The sequence below is a fragment of the Plasmopara halstedii genome (genome assembly GCF_900000015.1).
Source record: "Plasmopara halstedii genome assembly, contig: Scaffold_323, whole genome shotgun sequence".
Taxonomy (NCBI): domain Eukaryota; phylum Oomycota; class Peronosporomycetes; order Peronosporales; family Peronosporaceae; genus Plasmopara; species Plasmopara halstedii.
The window spans coordinates 1,421,297-1,439,175 of NW_020187244.1; the positions used below are offsets into that span (position 1 = coordinate 1,421,297).

The 17,879-nt window shown below is 42.8% G+C and overlaps 5 protein-coding genes across 5 annotated transcripts; 3 read left to right on the forward strand and 2 right to left on the reverse strand.

The window, feature by feature from the left end:
- Nucleotides 1-5,699: 5,699 nt before the first annotated feature.
- On the forward strand, nucleotides 5,700-6,008 carry PHALS_08779 (uncharacterized protein; the record flags this gene model as incomplete). The annotated part of the gene is made up of 1 exon (XM_024724189.1): nucleotides 5,700-6,008. One exon carries the CDS (start codon nucleotides 5,700-5,702, stop codon nucleotides 6,006-6,008), a length of 309 nt encoding a protein of 102 aa, XP_024575091.1.
- A 1,812-nt stretch (nucleotides 6,009-7,820) lies between these two features.
- On the forward strand, nucleotides 7,821-8,810 carry PHALS_08780 (uncharacterized protein; the record flags this gene model as incomplete). The annotated part of the gene is made up of 1 exon (XM_024724190.1): nucleotides 7,821-8,810. One exon carries the CDS (start codon nucleotides 7,821-7,823, stop codon nucleotides 8,808-8,810), a length of 990 nt encoding a protein of 329 aa, XP_024575092.1.
- Nucleotides 8,811-9,382: 572 nt separating this feature from the next.
- Nucleotides 9,383-11,209, reverse strand: PHALS_08781 (uncharacterized protein; the record flags this gene model as incomplete). Its single annotated transcript, XM_024724191.1, has 3 exons — nucleotides 9,383-10,284; nucleotides 10,341-10,811; nucleotides 10,882-11,209. The coding sequence occupies 3 exons, from the start codon at nucleotides 11,207-11,209 to the stop codon at nucleotides 9,383-9,385; spliced, it is 1,701 nt and encodes a 566-aa protein (XP_024575093.1).
- Nucleotides 11,210-11,274: 65 nt separating this feature from the next.
- On the forward strand, nucleotides 11,275-13,791 carry PHALS_08782 (hypothetical protein L916_05437; the record flags this gene model as incomplete). The annotated part of the gene is made up of 4 exons (XM_024724193.1): nucleotides 11,275-11,331; nucleotides 11,460-11,516; nucleotides 11,587-11,654; nucleotides 11,718-13,791. The coding sequence occupies 4 exons, from the start codon at nucleotides 11,275-11,277 to the stop codon at nucleotides 13,789-13,791; spliced, it is 2,256 nt and encodes a 751-aa protein (XP_024575094.1).
- Nucleotides 13,792-14,170: 379 nt separating this feature from the next.
- PHALS_08783 (hypothetical protein F443_05634) lies at nucleotides 14,171-16,492 on the reverse strand (the record flags this gene model as incomplete). Its single annotated transcript, XM_024724194.1, has 1 exon — nucleotides 14,171-16,492. The coding sequence occupies one exon, from the start codon at nucleotides 16,490-16,492 to the stop codon at nucleotides 14,171-14,173; it is 2,322 nt and encodes a 773-aa protein (XP_024575095.1).
- Nucleotides 16,493-17,879: the final 1,387 nt, after the last annotated feature.

The window sequence follows — 17,879 nt, forward strand, 5'->3', positions numbered from 1 at the left end:
CGACTGTTTATTTGATAAGTAGGACTGTTGCTGAGTGCATTGATCGAATCTCGGGAGGAAGATTTGGTGATGAGACACGGTCTCAGAAATAGACGGGTATACCCTGAAGGTATTAAGGATAGACCGTCCTTGTCACAACTTAATTGGTGCTGAGTCAGCACCACGGCGTAAAGCTTCTAGCGTGTGGATCAGTGAAATTCCACGGGTAAGTGACAAAAATACTCTCGAAGGCCATGGTCGTCCTACGATGTAGAATAGATGAAAGTGTTGGAGATGACCCCGCTACTACCTAAGATACTTCGTTTCCTCTTCTATCTCAGGACTGATTTTTATTGTATGTTTGGTATATTATTACTCGAACTGATAGGTATTGTTAACTTCACCGCTAAGTAGAGAGCACGAACTCTATGCCTTCACCGCCTGAGAGTTTATCAAGTCAAAGCCGCTCAATGCAACGGGGACGGAAACCTTGCTGCACTTGGCAGAATAATTCGTCAACCTGGCGACCAAGACTTTCTAATCTCTATCATCAGTGAGAGACTCGAGTTGCTCGACAATCTGTCCCTGAAATAAGCAGACACACTAAATACAGTCATACTTCTAGCTGGTTCAGACGGGATGAAGCAATGTTCGGAAGCGATAATCCGTAGCCTGGACAGCTTCAGCAGCATTGAGAATGCGCGGGTGGGAATTCTTCGCGGGTGGGAAATCTTCGCGGGTGTTTAAGATAACACAATCCTCACCGATCATAAGGCTGCTTATTTTAAGCGATCAACTCTACGAGGGCGAAAAATGGTTATCTACAGCGGTTCCTTAGCAAGAAGATAGCATGCGAGAATGGACAATCACATGTGCTACTATTTCACAAGCGGCATTCGCACCAAACATTGGATTTTAAATGATGACTATGCCCAAAGTGAAAAAGTTTAATCACCGCGGGGGCGTCAGGCTCTTTTTCATAGGCGGCGACAATTTTTAGGTATAAGGAGGGTCTCGGAGCCTTGCGGTTTGCACCAAGGCCTACTGCGCTCATGTAACCTCTATCAGAGTGCAGTGGATGTCCAAATCTAAGCTGCGTGGTGCAGAAGTCGCTAATAGTCCGGAAATGGAGCTTTATGAACACACCGAAGGCGGTAAGTTCTCGCGATGCTGGGAAGAACGTGATCGAGCTTATAGATATCGACCAGTTCTTTGGTACGTGCAGATCTTACATCTTTGGTAGTGAACCCTGTGAGCTAAGATAATAAAGCTTTCAGAGTAGCACCTGATAGATAACTGAGCTCTACTGTAATTTGTAAAACAATAGGTTCCATCACTCCGTGGAGCGAAAGAGAGGTGGGGCTCGCAGCCCAGGATTGATGAGTGTCAACATCAGCATCCCGGCGCGTTAATAGCCATGAAATTTACTCATAGCACCAAAAGCGTTGGGCGTGAAAGGGAAACACGTTATTTTACGTTATGATCATAACGCTGAACTATCTAGCATCCAGACCCCGGATTCAACATAAGTGCTTTTAAAGACGGGATCGCTAGAAAAACTGTAAAATGTACTAAAATCCCTTTTTAAACTGATGGCGTGGAATGTTGTTTTGCCCTATACCTATTTCAAGACAGATATCAACCTGAGTATGCATCACATGGAATTCACAATCTTCTATCTCAAGGTCGAGCTTAGGGACCGTAATTTTCAGCTGCCTGGGCCAACCAAAAAGTGACAATTATGTCATCGCGACACAGATTGCCTCTGGATACTCCAGCTCAATGGTTTCGTTTTCCATTTCAATAGGAGTATTCCAAGCTCTTGTCAAAAGTGCTTTTCTTACCAGTTGTTGTGAGGCCATGTTTCACCAGGAGGCACGAGTGGCATCAAAGATCTGCAAACAAAGACGCTTTTATGTCAAATGATGTATACACAGGATATCTACAGGACGATATTTTGTCTTAAAGTCAGATCAAAAATCAACAATCGCTTCACGATTCAATGTTCTGAGTTCTCAAGCTAGACTCCAAAGTGTCTCTTATACCTTAGCAAGTCGCGAGGCGTAGGAAATTCGCGTTTTATCTTGCTGTTCGCATTACCTTCTATTTAAACTGCTGTGCACTGCAAGTTGTTGCACGACACTCAGGAGTTCATCAACGCTAATCATAGTTCTATAGAATTAGCACGTTATTGCCAAATCTGAAGAATACCTCGCCTACTTTTCAACGAGCGGTACTCCCTTTTAGGCTTGATTCCGTTTACCTCAACCCCACGTATAATAGAATTTGGTTATTACCCAGTAGGCCACTCTGCAGCCACAAATTTCAAATTTCCGAAAACGTATTTTAATCGGCTCTGTATTGGCTCTCGGTTCTTGTACATATCAGTGAATAGCTAATTTCTCGAAGTATAAAAGCCTAGCTTTTTCGTAGATGTAGCACCTGCAACGAAGTAAATATTTTCTGTAGCTATGCGCTTGGCGTTGAAATATGCGAGTTGATATTGGCATTACCCCGCATGATTTGCTTACTCTAGAATAAAATTAATATGCCATAACCTCGGATTACGCGGTACATGTTTGTGCCTTTTTGCCAAATGTCTGGGTAATGTGCAAACCAATACTCGGCGTAAACATACTTTCAATCTCATATGCATTCTCGTAGAGCGCCTGCTGGTCGATGTATTCAGGGAGAAGGACAGGCCTTTCCTCTAAACGTGCTACTCTATCACTTGATTCGCCAGGTGCTGATTTAGTGTTGTCATTTTCTGCTGCACATCTCTTGTCATAGTTATAGATTAGATTGGCCGATTCGTGTCACTTACGCACCCAATAATCTGACTTTTATATAGCCATTGCCGATTTGTTGCAGAGGGCGCCGAAGTCAACTGAGTCGTCAAAAGTGACACTTAGGAGGCGACCGTAGTTACTTTGCCGTCCGTTCATGACTTTGGATTGCCAGTTGAAAGATTTGACAAGATCCATAACGCTACCATCGTTGTGAAAAATGTGATGAGTATTGATAACACAATGTGAAGATAGCGAATGGACCTCAGGCAAAAAGGAATGCCGGTACGCTTCGTTTGCTCGAAATTTAGACACTTTAAACTACCTCAGTTCGAGTCTTCAGAATTCCACGTTGCACATTTCAGTATATGATTCACAACTTTGTGAGCATTCTGTTTCCAAAATGTTTAACATAAAAGTGTATAACTAGTGGACGCAGTAAATAGTATAGGGTATATACTTTCTGCATGCTTGTGGTGTTATAAATGCTAGTTTATACTGCTGCTAGGTTTGGCAGCAAGATGGGCATATTGTGCGCTACTACTGTTGTAAACATCGTCTAAATGGAGATACTGATGCTGTGAACGGCGTGAGAGCACGAACGAGGCCGACATTGTTTGTAGAAGCACTGCTTTCCGTTATTGAGCACGACGTAAAACAATTGATTCTAAAGATAAAAAATGAGGGCGGCTGGAAGAAAATAGTCGCAAGAAGTCATAGTGCTATGAAAAATTCCGGGCATGACGCATAAGTACCGCGCCAATAACTTAAATTATTGCATACGCTTTTAGATATTCTCTCTGGAAGAGACCATATCAAACTACAAGCTTGCGCACGCCCCTGCCATCGCCTGGAAGGTTTTATTTAAATGAAGGCTATACGATAATTTTCTCTCATAAATAGAATCTCGATGAGACTCTACTTTTGAGCTTGCATCGCTTTCATCGATAATATATTCGAGCTTGGTCTTTTGACAATCATGACAGCAATAGCTACGCTTAGTATGACGCTCGTCTGTATGAATTCAAATCCTATCGCGCTTATCGGCGAGCTAGATTTCGTACATTTTACTCGTATCGCATGCATTGAATACTTGGTATTAAGAAAAATTGTGGTAAACAATATAAATTGCACTGTCAGCTCAAGCGGCAATATACGAAATAGTATTCATGCAGTTGATACAATGCAAATTCTTACGGCACATATAATCAGATAGAACAGTGAAAGCGTCTTTTGTCAGGTGCAACATAAATTTAAGTGATAATAAAATCAAATTTATTAAATCCATTAATCAATCCGTCCAGAATGAATGTCTGGGTTGAGCTTGACTACTCCAAAATACGAGGTACAAAATAGGGCTGTTGACCGTTAAAGTTTGCACCAGGCGGGTCGAAGTGTAGACTATCTACCATATGTTGCAGCCGAATCTTCTGTCAGGGACGCTAATTACCATAACAATTTATGAGGGAGGCACGAACCACACATTGTGTTTGAACTAATGAGGTGGCATGCTCTGCACGGAGACCGCCACTGTCCCCCAAAATCGACCAAATGAGATTCTAGAGCGTGTCTACAAATCAATTTTTTACTACCTTGTTACTTTTATTTCACAGATATCGAGACCGACTAGGCACATTGCTCCGAAGAGCGGCAGTCCATACACCAGAGCCAAAACCCTGAGATGAATATCAAGGTAGTGATCGTGGCCCCCGGTTCGGTGATCCCTACCCTAGATATTTTTATATGGGCGTTGTGCCTTGGCGTTGACACATACGCGGAAGTGGCCACAACAGGATCGCTTGAATCTCCGAATGGGCTTGATTTTCGTGTTGAACGTGTTATTCGTAACGGGAAACGTGGAAGCACCAGATCTTAGTCTAAATGAATGAGTATCTACGAGTACAGAGCTCATGAAAGGTTTGTGAATCGCTCCACGAATTTGTTTAGCCGTTACCCTCCGAAAAATGGAAGCATATCACACGGCGAGAGTGTTTAGCTGCGTTACGGGACACGGAGTTGAATGGAGTCACACCATATCGACGCTACTAGAAATGAACATTCACAGCTTCAAGAAAATTTCTACCTGCTCATAAGGCGAGAAGATGCAACGCGGAGGTCGCGCGTGTCAAGTACAATCAAGCATGGAGAATATATCTCTCTCTGAGGTTGCGGTGGTGGAGCTGAGACCATTTCCAGACTAGGATCTCGGTCTGTGTCCAGAAAAGGACGTTCCGAGGGCATCACCCAGAGGTCGACTGTTGGCGACCTGGTAGTTTCTTTCTTTTGAGGATTGATAAATTTCCGAGTTGAAGTTGGTGCGGCAATAGTTACTTACACAGAGATATCGGATTGGGATCCGCGCCTTATAGCAATGACGAGCGCTCTTTAAGATTCTTTGCACCAGATTGGGCACGCTGACCATCCACAAATCCGTCGAACGGAAGCCGTATTCCACACGTCTGAAACGAATAAATCGCGTTGCGGGGAATATCCTCCGGGACGCTTGCGCGGAGACCGCGATACTGGAGCGAGCTGGCTCACAGGGAGTGGAAAATAGCTGCTCTTGATTGAGCCCATCAGTGCGGTTTGCTAGTTCATGTTGTCGCCATCGTTTAATGACGGACGTGCATTGAAAGCACGTGATATCCTCCGTTCGACGGCACGGGATGTGTAACCACTTACTAATCCATGCAATGCGCTGAATTAATCGAGATGGGGCAGACATTATGTCTCTACGATGGAGCTATAGATTTTGGGATAAGAAGACGTCGTGCTAGGTGAAGTTGCCATTTGTCCAGCGGAGATGTGGAAGCTCCAGGCGGTGATTTTGATATCATATAGTGCATCGAGATCTCTATCAAACACAGTGCATTTGCTGTGTTCTTTCATTTTATCGTCTGTTTACTTTTTGATTGAGGCAGACGGATAAAACTCATGAGAGATTGGAAATCCTTTCTTTTGATACTGCCAGCGCGAAACCAAAGTCGCACGTTTCTAGTATTTGTTCCTTCTTATGCTACACTCAGGTTACGCGGATGTGGCTATAGGTACAAGCACGAGCAATGTATTGGTGGGTGGGCCTTAGCACTTTTTATTCCCAAAGCAGTCGTTGTGCAATTCAAAATCGCTGGGAGTGGGATATCAGGACGGGGCTTTAATGCTACAGAAGAAAGCTGTGTCGTCCCCGCCATAGCTCACCGACGGTGTTGTACTGGTTGCAATGGGAGTCAGGCAATCGGCTGAGACATCATCAAATTTGGGGGCATTGCACATACTTGGTGGAACTTGTATAGTTTGCGGTGGGCAGGTAAAGTGGAGTCCATGGCAGTAGTGCCAGGCAAGGCCGCACCTCTTTATGGTGTTATAGCCCTTAACTTTGGCCTTAGACTTGACTTCAGATGTCAATTTTGTAACAGAGTTACACGTTATCTTGTATGAAAAGGTGGGTCACACAAGATGGTGTGACCGTACAAAGGTTTGGCTTACATCACTTGGTGTAATCTGACAATGGTGTGACACAGTAATAAGAAGCCACGACATGGCAGGATTGCCAGGAGTAAAGTAATATGAATTAGGTTCTACTATAATGATTAGGTATTACTATATTATTAGGAAAATCAAAGGTTGTAGGCTTTGCCACAACTAAAACAATTAGATACAGTTTCAATTTTGATCGGAAGAGCGTTTTTACCTTGTTTAAGGTTCTTACGTACTCTGGGGGTAGCGGATTGCGATCCGCCACACTCGTACTGGTTCTTGTAAGAAAACATAAGGTCGGTGTCCCTAGCTTAGCTTTCTCTAAAGAGCTACGGCAGCCCGCTGCAGAATGGTCGGGCACGATTCGCTTTTGCGTTTTTGAAGAAACTCCCGTCGTAAGGCTCTCGAAGTACCTTTGTACAAGAATGCACTACAAGTGCAACGCCGAAATGATGTCAGCAAACCAACTGGGGATAGTTTATGGGCATGACTCCAATTTGAAGTGGGCCAAAGCGCACGAGCATGTATGCCGATAAATTATCGTAAAAATGTGGACACCATTTGAATGGTGCTATGGTGGCAATACAGCGAAACATGGGACTGATGCATCGTATATACCAAGAGCTTTGCCGCGGAATTCACTATACGTTACATCGTGTGGCTGACTAATTAGCTTTGTTAGAACAAATGATATATCAAAACTCAAAATTATATTATCTCGTTGAAAAGTTCTGACGTGACCATGTCGAATGTGCCGAAATATCATCTGTATCACATAAGCCAGCGTAATCGCACTGGCTTTCTTTCTTAATTCGTGCTTTTACCCTCTTTTTACACAATGTTATCATTGTCAGCTAATTATCGCAAGGTATTATAGGCGTCCTCCAAAACTCTGTTAATTGCTGTCTTATGTTATGCGCCTGAAAAAAATACGCGAAATGCTGTCTGTTGTTATAACAAAAGTAATTCTCTCTAACGACCAACTCATGTTCTCACGAAACGGATGGCGCGTCCTTAAGGCAAGAGATTGAATCATTTGGTATCAACCACTTATGCTAGTTTCTATTGAATGTTTAAGTCAAAATTAACAGCTCTCTCGTTTCAACCTGAATGTATGAAGTTGTAAGCTGAATTTTTAATGCTTTTGATTAAAATTGATGAGAAAGATGGAAGGAACTCAAGATGAACTTGAAATATTTGAACTCTAACTTCGACTGGTTCCTCTGCTTGATACCAGCCACATATCAGCGTGCGAGTAGACAATGAGAACAAATCGTTTATGCAAATTGTAATGTCATCACAACATTTTACTTTTTTTAAGCGCATATACTTTGATAGTATAACTCGAAGAATCTGCACTCTTTTTATTCAAATGTCTGCGTCCGTACTATACAGTCGTGTGGATTATGCATCGTCAGGAACATACTCTACGATGTGCAAAGCTACAACGTAACGGAATAGGCTGAACTGAGCTTTCTTTGTATGTGTAAGTAACATCAGCACCAACAGCGCAACATTTTCTTCATTCGAAAACTTGCTACGTTCGACGTACATTGATCGCTTTATCAAGTCAAAACTATGGTCTTTTCCAGTGCAATGCTTGGCGTTGCTGCACTTGTATCGGCTTATTTTGCAGCTCCTGCTACCGCTGCTGACCAACCTCTCCCTTGGGACGGTCTTGGAGTTGGTTTGACAGCTACAACGCTCGAAAAAAAATACATGACGCACATCCTTACCCAGCGAAACGGTGGTCAAAATGGAAAGCCTGCAGACTATGTGACGATCAAGCAAGATGCACGACCATCGTATAATGGAGACACGGCCGTTATAGATATCAGTGTGGATGCCAAAGCTATCTTTCAAAAGCAACAAAACTTTCGTCGTTCCGAACTGGTTCAGATGATCGCTGGTAACCCCAAAGGTGTGACCTTTTTTCGTATCAGTGTAATGAAAGAAGATGCTTTCTTGAATCCTTACGCTTGGCAATGTATCTTCACTGAATCACACATTTTTGAAATTCGTTTCGATGCCAGTCTCACCACCACCAAGTTGATTTATCTCAATGGTGGAACATATGATCCAAAGTGGGAGACCGATTTCAAGCCTGGTACGTGGTACAATTTTGGTATTGGTCTTGCGCCTTCGAGTACGGGATACACACTCGAATTCTACATGAGCGAAGGTGATGCAGATCTTGTCCTTGAGAGAACGGATGAGATAAAATCAGAACTTCCTACTTCACATGAATTCCACTATGGTGCTTTGACTCTCTCGAGCGATGGAAGTGAGCCTAAGATGGCTGCCAAACCAGATACTTTGTCTTACAATGGTGTCACGGTTTCAGATGAAGTTTCGCTTACCGGTGGTGGTTCAGGTGGATCAAGTACCAAGTCTGGAAGCAGCAAGACCGAAGATTCTCCTACACCATCCGCACCTACACCATCCACAGATACTCCTGCCTCTGATGCTGATACCCCTTCTGTAATGACCAAGGGTGATTCACCTAGCGAAACTCCCTCAATGGAATCGGGTGCCTCAAAATCATGTGCTCGCAAGCGAAACCGCTAAATCAAGCACCTGGTAGTACTTCTTGAGAACGATCTTCTCTCCTGTCATTGTCGCTGTCAGGACTTCATTGATCAAATAAATGTGCTTTGTCCGATTCGTAAAAAAATATATTTCCTTGCTGTCCTGCGACTCGCTTGGTTTCATCATTTAAATATTGTAGGACATTCAATCTCAAACACAATTCTTGTCTATGAAGGATCAGAGCTAGTGAAATGCCCCTTAATGAAGATTATTCAATCAATGTCGCTAGGTGGTGTGCCGTTTTCAACTAAACTTAATGCACCGAATTGATCTGAATACATGAGATATCTTCCCATTATCAAAAACGGCACAGATGATGAGTTTTCGCCTAGCAGACATGTGTTATACAATATAATGGCGGTATCTCGTGTTTTTTAGCGCATCGATAATGACGAACTTATCTTTGCCATCTCTTCATTTAGCTACACCAACGATATAAACACTAACAGTGAAAGAACGACGGTAACAAAAATAACTTTAATACGTGTTCATGAAACAAATTAATCTCCATAAGCCACCAGGATAAATATACGCTATCAAAGACGAAATTCTTACAGCATTTCAGCAACTGAATCACCTTTAGAGTTCGCATTTAATGTCCAGTCATGTTGACCTAATTCTGCTTTAATCTTTTTCAGGCGCTTGATTGTGTTCATCAGCAATACAGGCTTAGCTGGCATTGTCCAGGAGTCGTGAAGCTGATTCATATCGCTTTTTAAAACTGACAGCTTTTGCAATATCAATAACATCATCGCACTTCGTCGCATCAACTCCGTTGCTATTCCCTGCAGCTTCTCACCTTGATTCATGAGCTCAGTCTGCTTTCTCTGACATTTTCTATTCATCCGCTTTTGCAATCGCTCGTTCTTTTTTAATAATTTTTCACGGATGATCAACACTTTAAGCACTTTGACACTTGTGTCCAGCACTTCGTTGTACTTTTCGCGATGGTGTTGCTTCTCTAGTACCCACTTTGCTTTTTCGTATTCAGCTTGCTCGTGGTCGCAAGCCACTTGATCCTGTACATCTTGGACCCGACCTTCAAGTAGATTAAGTTTTTGTTGATACATATCCACGGTATGACTAATATTCACACTCGTGTTAGTGAATTCTTGATAACATTTTCGTTGTTCGTTCTCCTCTAACAACATAAACAATCGGGCTTCAAGTTCGTTCGCTCGCTGGACTTGCTCCGTCAGCTCTACTTCACAACGTAATGCGTGAAGATCTGACGACTTAGCACAAGCCGCAAGATTTAACATTTGGTTTTGAAGGATATCACTATTGTCGATAGTCTCTGTGGCTGCATCTGAAACCACGGGTCTTGCATTTGCCGCTGCCGATTTTGTTAGCAGAAACGATAGATCTGTCACCCGATTACGCAAAGATATATTGACATTATCTGCGCTTTCAAGCTTTTGCGTGATGCCACTCGTATAGTCTTCATAATACACTGCGCACAGAAGAGATAGTCAATAACTAAGCAATGTCTCAAAAAATGTGACTCACTTTGGCATTGATTTGATTCAAGAACATGTCTCTCGTGTGCAAACTTGTGCAAAGATTCATTAGTCTTCATTCGTGCAAGACACTCATCCTCAAACTCTGTAAATGCCATCGTCAGTTGATGTTTCTCTTCTAAGTTCTTCTCTCGCCAAGAAACTAAGCCATCATCCCACAAATCTATAAGCTCTTCCACTTTCTCAGGCACAAGTTGCAACGTAGCTTCGTTGTTGTCTGTCTCAAGCGACACCCCCGTCGCTGCTGCTGCTGTACATACTAGAACATTTGCAGCTTCATCATTCACAACATCGACTACAACATCCGTAATATTATGAATAGCGCGAACTAGCAGCTCACAAATAACTTGAATCTCATGTCTCTGTCTCTTCACATCTTGCTGCATCTTTTCCAGGGCCTCATGGCTTTCAATTTCTAGTATACCTGCTTGATCCAAAGCATCGACAGCTTCTGTTGTAGCTGCAGCAACACAATCACAATATCAACGTCAATATCTTCATAGATTTTTAACTTAAACACTTGATCATACGCGTGTGCGATACTGAATCTGAAGCAACCGATGTATCATTTGATTTTAATTTATCAACCTCTGAATGCACCTCATCCTGTTCAGGTGATAAGAGTACAGTTGGCGATAATTGCCATGACTTCTCACTTGATTCTTCATCTATATTACACACAAATTCTTTTCTCTTTCGAACACGCTGAATAGCAGCTTGAAGTTGTTCTGCTGTCTGCTGTAGTCGCTTCGAAACGATGGGATCACCTCGCATTGTTTTGTGTTTTTGTTGTTCTGATGGTAACGGATCTACGCGTTGATTGGCTGTTGGTGTTGAAGCGTCTTCCCTCTCAAACATAATTAGCATGTTATAACTGATAAACGCTAATTGGGTTAATTTCCTTAAAACCGTTGCGCATTACAATGTCGTTAAAGCTACTGGAACGAGTGGAAAAATGGGCGACTGAAACGCCTAACAAGGTGTGTGAACGAGTTTAGATTATGTTAATATCTGCTGTTTAATAGGATTATCTTTCTGTCGAAAGTTGAGAGACTTAAGGCTTTAGCTACTGCTAATAAACTGATTTGAATGTATTTGTTTCCTTTAGACTATGTTATCATTTGTAGACGATAAAGGTGTCGTAACAGCTTCGCTAACTTGCATGGTATTCTATATTTTAAATTATATGATTCGTTATAAGTCTGAAGTATGTTGTTTTTCATTTTTTTATGTAGGAGCTCAACAAGCGTATGCAGAACCTCGCGAGTCTTCTCGTCGCATTAAAGTATCAGCACAGTGAAGGGTATGTGCTGAGGTTTGATAATTAGTGAGTGCGACTGAAATCGTTTATACTTTCTACGTGCAGTATGGGGCTGAATAAGGGAGATCGAGTGCTGCTAGTCTATCCTCCTGGCCTGGACTTTATCGTTGCGTTTCTTGCGTGTCTAAAAGCTGGAGTAATTGCAGTGCCTGTGTACCCACCTGATCCTCGGAAATTAAAGAAGGATATTAGTATGTTTGTGGCAGTAACACAAAACTGCCAAGCGAAAACAGTATTGACTTGCTCAATGTATTATAATGTCAAGAAAATCTCATCTCTCAAGGAAAAGTTTTCAATCTCAAATTCTGCCGAGTGGCCAGAGCACTTAAATTGGGTCGTTACGGACAATTTGATGGAAGCTAAAGGAATTGACCCTGCTAAGCACTGGATTACTCAATCGCCGTCTGATGATGATACGGCTTTTTTACAGTATACATCGGGATCAACAAGTGTACCTAAGGGAGTGATTCTCTCACATGGTAATCTGGACCACAATTTACGCACGATAAGCTCGGCGCTTCATGCAGGGCGAGATACAGTCGTAGTGTCTTGGCTGCCGCAATATCATGACATGGGACTTATTGGTGCTTATCTCGGGTTGATATTTAATGGTGGAGTTGGTGTTTATCTATCCCCATTTAGCTTCATTCGTGATCCATGCTTATGGCTGCGTCTGGTTTCGAAATACCGAGCAACACACCTTCAAGCTCCCAATTTTGCCTATTCACTTCTGGCGAAAAAGAGTGACCGACTTACTGTCGGTCTAGCAACCGGTCAGCATGTCGATCTTTCCAGTGTGCGGCATATGATAAATGGTGCAGAACCAATCCAAGGTGAGGCGATTGATAAATTTTACCAAGCTTTTTTGCCTTTCGGTCTGCCAGAAGGTGTCGTGAAACCTACATATGGTCTTGCGGAACACACGGTGTATGTTTGCGGCGGTGGAACGCAACGACTGTGGATTGATAAACAGGCTTTGAGTATAAATCGCGTCTTTCAAGTTGTTGAAAAGAGGATAGGAGTAGATTCGGTGAAAGAGATGATTAGCTGCGGTGTGCCTTCGAGAAAAGAATATGGTATCGATGTCCGTATTGTAGATACAGATACAAATGCGGAAAAACTTGAAGGAGAGACTGGTGAGATTTGGATCTCAAGCGCATCAAAAGCTCAAGGCTATTACGGTGAAGAAATGCGTGAGCTTTCTGCTGAGGCGTTCCAAGCTAAAATTGCTGGAAACACTGACGGCAAAACATTTTTGAGAACCGGTGATTTAGGTGTCTTATACAATCAGGAACTTTTCATTTGTGGTCGCATAAAGGATCTTGTCATTATCCGCGGTCGAAACCACTATCCGCAAGATTTAGAGGCAACAGCTGAGTCATTTGAAGAGGTACGCCCTGGTTGCTGTGCGGCATTCTCATATATAGCTGGCAGAAATGAAGAGGAGGAGTTGTTGACACTCGTAGCAGAGCTGCGGGATCCTTCGATGACTAGCAAGGCAAGTTTGTGTGGTAAAATTCGCAGTGCGATCGCGCGCGAACACGGCGTGAAAGTGACGATAGTTGTGCTGCTAGCACCTCGGTCTATTCCAAAGACCACAAGTGGAAAGATCTCTCGATCGAAGTGCAAGAAGGCTTTTCTGGACAAGAAGTTGGAGGAACTTTATCGCAATGAAGACATGATTGCTGAGATTCCAGTTGACATTGAAAATGACGAAGCAGTAATAGAAGAGACAATGAATCGAAACATGAACGATTCGTTTGTTGAGCCAACGGACGAAAGAGCTAAAAGAACGGTCATCACGGGAGTGCCACCTGATCAAGTACTAACATTTTTGGTCGACGAACTTGCCCGTATGCTTGGTGTGGAAACAAGAAACATTCAAAGCGATACGCCACTACAAGAACTTGGTCTCGATTCTATGGCATTGACTCAGCTTCAGGGTGTAATTGCGCAGAAATATCATGTTCATGTCGAGGAAGAATTGCTGTACGGTGAGACAACAACGCTTGCATCCCTTCATGCTGGACTTTGTGGTGAAGCGTCCGGTTATAAAATTGCAGGCAGCGCTACAAGTGGAAGAAAGCAAAAACTCTTTTGCGGGTGCATTGCATGTTAAGAATTGATTTGGTACATGCAGCTGGATCAAAGTGTTTCGATGATACTCAATATATCCAGTTATCATATTTATTACCTACAACAAAACTTCTTGAAAATGGGCTAAAGCAGCCGAATATGGAACGAAAATCAGCAGCATGCGTTCACTTAATGAAAAGTTAGTTCAGGTATGTTTGGTGCCTTTGATTCTAGTTTTTCGTTACGCATAATTCGCGCCGTGGTATATTATTTTTCAATGGCATTATTCTGTTGCATTGCGTCCAAACAAAGACATTAATTCATGGACGAGTATGAGCAATATAGAGAGTCGAGACAGTAGACGACTAGAGAGTTGGAAAGCTTACACTCAATATGTTTATTCGATAAAAACGAATGATCGTTTAATCAATGTACTCAATAGAAGCAGATGACGGCGGTAAGGCGAGTGCACTCTTACCATCTCGACTCGGTGATGACAACATTTGATTGATGTAACGTTGCTGATGTGCAGGATGGACCTGTCCATTTAGTGCTTGCTGCTGCTCCATGATCTTCTTACCCTCAATAAGCATCGAGCGCAGCAACGCTTGCTGAGCAGCAATTTGTTCCTCCATTTTACTAAATGATGTCGGTAGAGGCGTAATGTTCTGAACCTCGTCCGGTTCTTCCAACAGCACATCTGCATCCCCTGCGATGTATTCTTTGTGGCTTGTAATCTCTGTACTGCCTCCATCACTCAGCGAGCTGACGCTTGTGGAGCCACCCGAGGCGTCGGAATTGTGCCGTCGTCGGTCATTTGATACTTGCCAAGTTGTGCGCACACCGACATCTATATTTTTACTGCTTCCAACTGATTTAAGTGTCATTTGTGACTGTTCTTTCACGCCATCTGCCGGTTTCTCTCGATTGATAGCTGAAAGTACTTTGGTCGACCATCCGGCATACGAAATTCCCGACTTTTCTCCACTCACACTACTGGCTCCTAATGAGCTTGTCGACGACGATGAAGATGCAAGTGAGTTATTTTGCTGCGGAATTAATTCTTTATCAGCCAAACGATCCGACACGGAATTTCGAGAGGACGACACGTGACCTTGAAACACTTCACTGGTTCGAAACGCAAACATTGACGGTCCGTTGTCCTCATGCGCCTCATCCACAGTAAAATCGACCCCTGCTGTCACTGCAGTACGACGCTCTTGTCGAGCCTTATTTATACACTTGAGGCAAAACTTCTCAACACTAACGATAAAGCTGCTACCTGTTTCCGGTAACATGCCAGGCGGAAGTTTACTGGACTGAATACCGAGCTCAACGGTGCAAGCACTGCACATGATCTCGGCACAGACGCGGCAGTGATGACGCGATCGCAAGAGATTAAAACTTTTAAAGCAAACCGAACACGCTGGTCGAGCGCTATTCGGTACCCACGCCTTGTCTGTAATCATACGGCCACGTACGAGAAACTTGGCGTCTGCAGCCGTGGAATGATTAATCGCAACTGTGTATAGTGTCGATACAGCACGGTTTGCAAGCCAGCCAGGAGTATTACGAATCCCATCAAAATGTTCATCCGCAATCATCGACACGTCTACTTTACCACTAGACGGGCCCATACTACGAAAAAGCCAAACGCACGTACCAGATGTGCGGATAAAGCCAAAATTGCGTTCGCTCCCGTTAATATCCGCGACATCGACGCTCTGCTGGACTTTCACCAATATCTTCTGCCCTTTTGTATTCACCATTGTCCTCAATAGTTCGATTACAAGTGTGTCACGACAGCTGAAGACCGAGTCAACTGAGCTTTGAAAAGCAAACCATTTAATCCCAAGAAATTGAAAAGAATCCTCATTCGAAGGCTTTTCATGCACTTGAAGCACAGCTGCATCAAGAAAACTATCCTGATAACAATGAGCCATATATGCACGTTGACTTTCCGTCGTACAGCAATTCACAGCGTACTCCAACTCATCCAATGACGTGTCTATTTTGCATCGCATCAAAATTTTTCGCTGCAAATTGCTAGCTTCGGTCTCTTTTTGACGGTAAATGATACAATTTTTCTTGTCTAAATGAGATTTCCAACTTTCATTGCGATACTGCGGACTTTGTGTGGGATTATCGAGCCACGTGGCAGTCGAATTGACGTGAGTCTCAGCGATTTGAATCAATCTATTCCGAAATGTCTCAACCTGATCAGTAGATAAATCAGCGGTTGGTAAATGCTCCGAGTCTAATGGAAAGCGAAAACTATCGCCTGAATCTTTTACACGAATGACGCGGCCAGTTTTCATCCATCCAACGCCACCACGCGGCGGTTCATCCCCTTTATTCGATTTATAGCCAATACTACTGCCAGTGAGACCCGAATTACTACCAGTAGAGCTATGACCGTTCATACTTCCACTTGTTCCTGCATAAGGCGCTCCAAGCAACGAAACAACGCCCGAAGTCTGTGATGCAAGAGATTGTAGGCTACCTGGAGGATTAAATGCCGCAAATGTCGTATTACTGTTGCGCTGGCCACGATGTGAGAATGAAAACGAAACTCCAGTGCCACTTGAAGAAACAGGGGTATTTCCTACATCAGACTCTCCCTGATTATGCAAGGAGCCAACATTTGAGAGCACAGGTCCACCCCCGAGTCTTGTGGCCATCGGACGTTTGACCATCTTCGTACCTGGTACATGGAATACAGTAAAACCGACGCCGTTGCTCATGTCGAGGCGGTTTGCTCTGTGTGTGTGTAGCGTATGAGGATGAGGATGGTAGAAATATAGTTGGAGGCGGTCAGACCTCAATCAGGAAGTGGTAGAGTCGGAAAAAGAGGGACGGACGATTGTTCTTTGTGCACTGACGACATGAAGTCGCTTCGACTGGCCAAAATTAAGTTCAGTCCAGGATTGGAAGATAAGATGGAGGAGAAGGAATTCTAATTGGGGGGAAGTTGCATATGTGGCATAACTAAGTGGCAGCTGTCCTCGTGATGAAGACAAAACGAGTTTTACACTTTTTGCTTATTAGATAGAAAATTTGATGTCACGAGTGGGTTATTGCAGTATTTTGATTTATACAGTTTCATTTAAAATTTGAATCAGCTGATGAAGGAGCCAGGGGTTGTATTTTGATATTCTTAGATATTAAGCAATGTAGAAGAAAAAAACAACAATGTCTTACAGATTACTATTGTTGTGCTGCTACAGTAATATCAATCATGTGTAACAATCGGAATCACTATTTTGTTCAAATTCGTATAGTTTTTACAGCATTAGCTTGTTTTAGCTCACTTACATGTCGTACACAGTGCTTCGAATTGTCAATTATGTATTTCTTGTATTTATCTAAGAAATAGAAAGAGTATAATAGTAATACTACCATGCATCATAGTACTGTCATTGATTAGCCTACTTTTACTGTATAGTCTGCAATGTCACAAACTTTGAGTCCAAATTGCGACAATGGCGTGATCATGTGACTGACATCCGTTTTCTGTTCTGATGTAAAGTTTAGATAAATTAATTGCAAGAATTTTATAGGGATTATAGGCCTGAATTATGTGACGTGGTACTTAAAATAGGGAAAAGACAACGGTTTTTCGTTTCTAAAAATTTTGTTTCTTTGACAAATTTGGGGTTATTGTGTCACGTATTGCGATTTGTATCTACGCGCATGGGTCAGGATAGAAAATGCCAGAATCCCCAATCCCTCAAGTTTACTGCACCTATGTATCGTTAATATGTAAAAAGCTCAGATCTTGGTGTTGTAAAAACACTTGCCATTATAAAAATTATTGTGTCGTTATCCAGCCACTATGTTTGCCGTTTGAAGCAATTCTTGGGTTTATTTCTTGTTACAATTGCATATAACACACACGAACACCGGAGAGCAAGATAGTTACAATAATAATTCAAAGGTGCAACAGCAATGTATCAACTTTTCAGCTGTAACTTTCGAGTATTGCCACAACGAAAATTATCCTGACTCCCAATACACGTAGCGTCTATACTAGCGTTAGTAGTACGTCAAGAGACAAGACGAGATCATATTTTGATGAGCGCAATTTGACAAACCACTGCAATGTTACGCATAGTGGCAAATGGCCGTGGC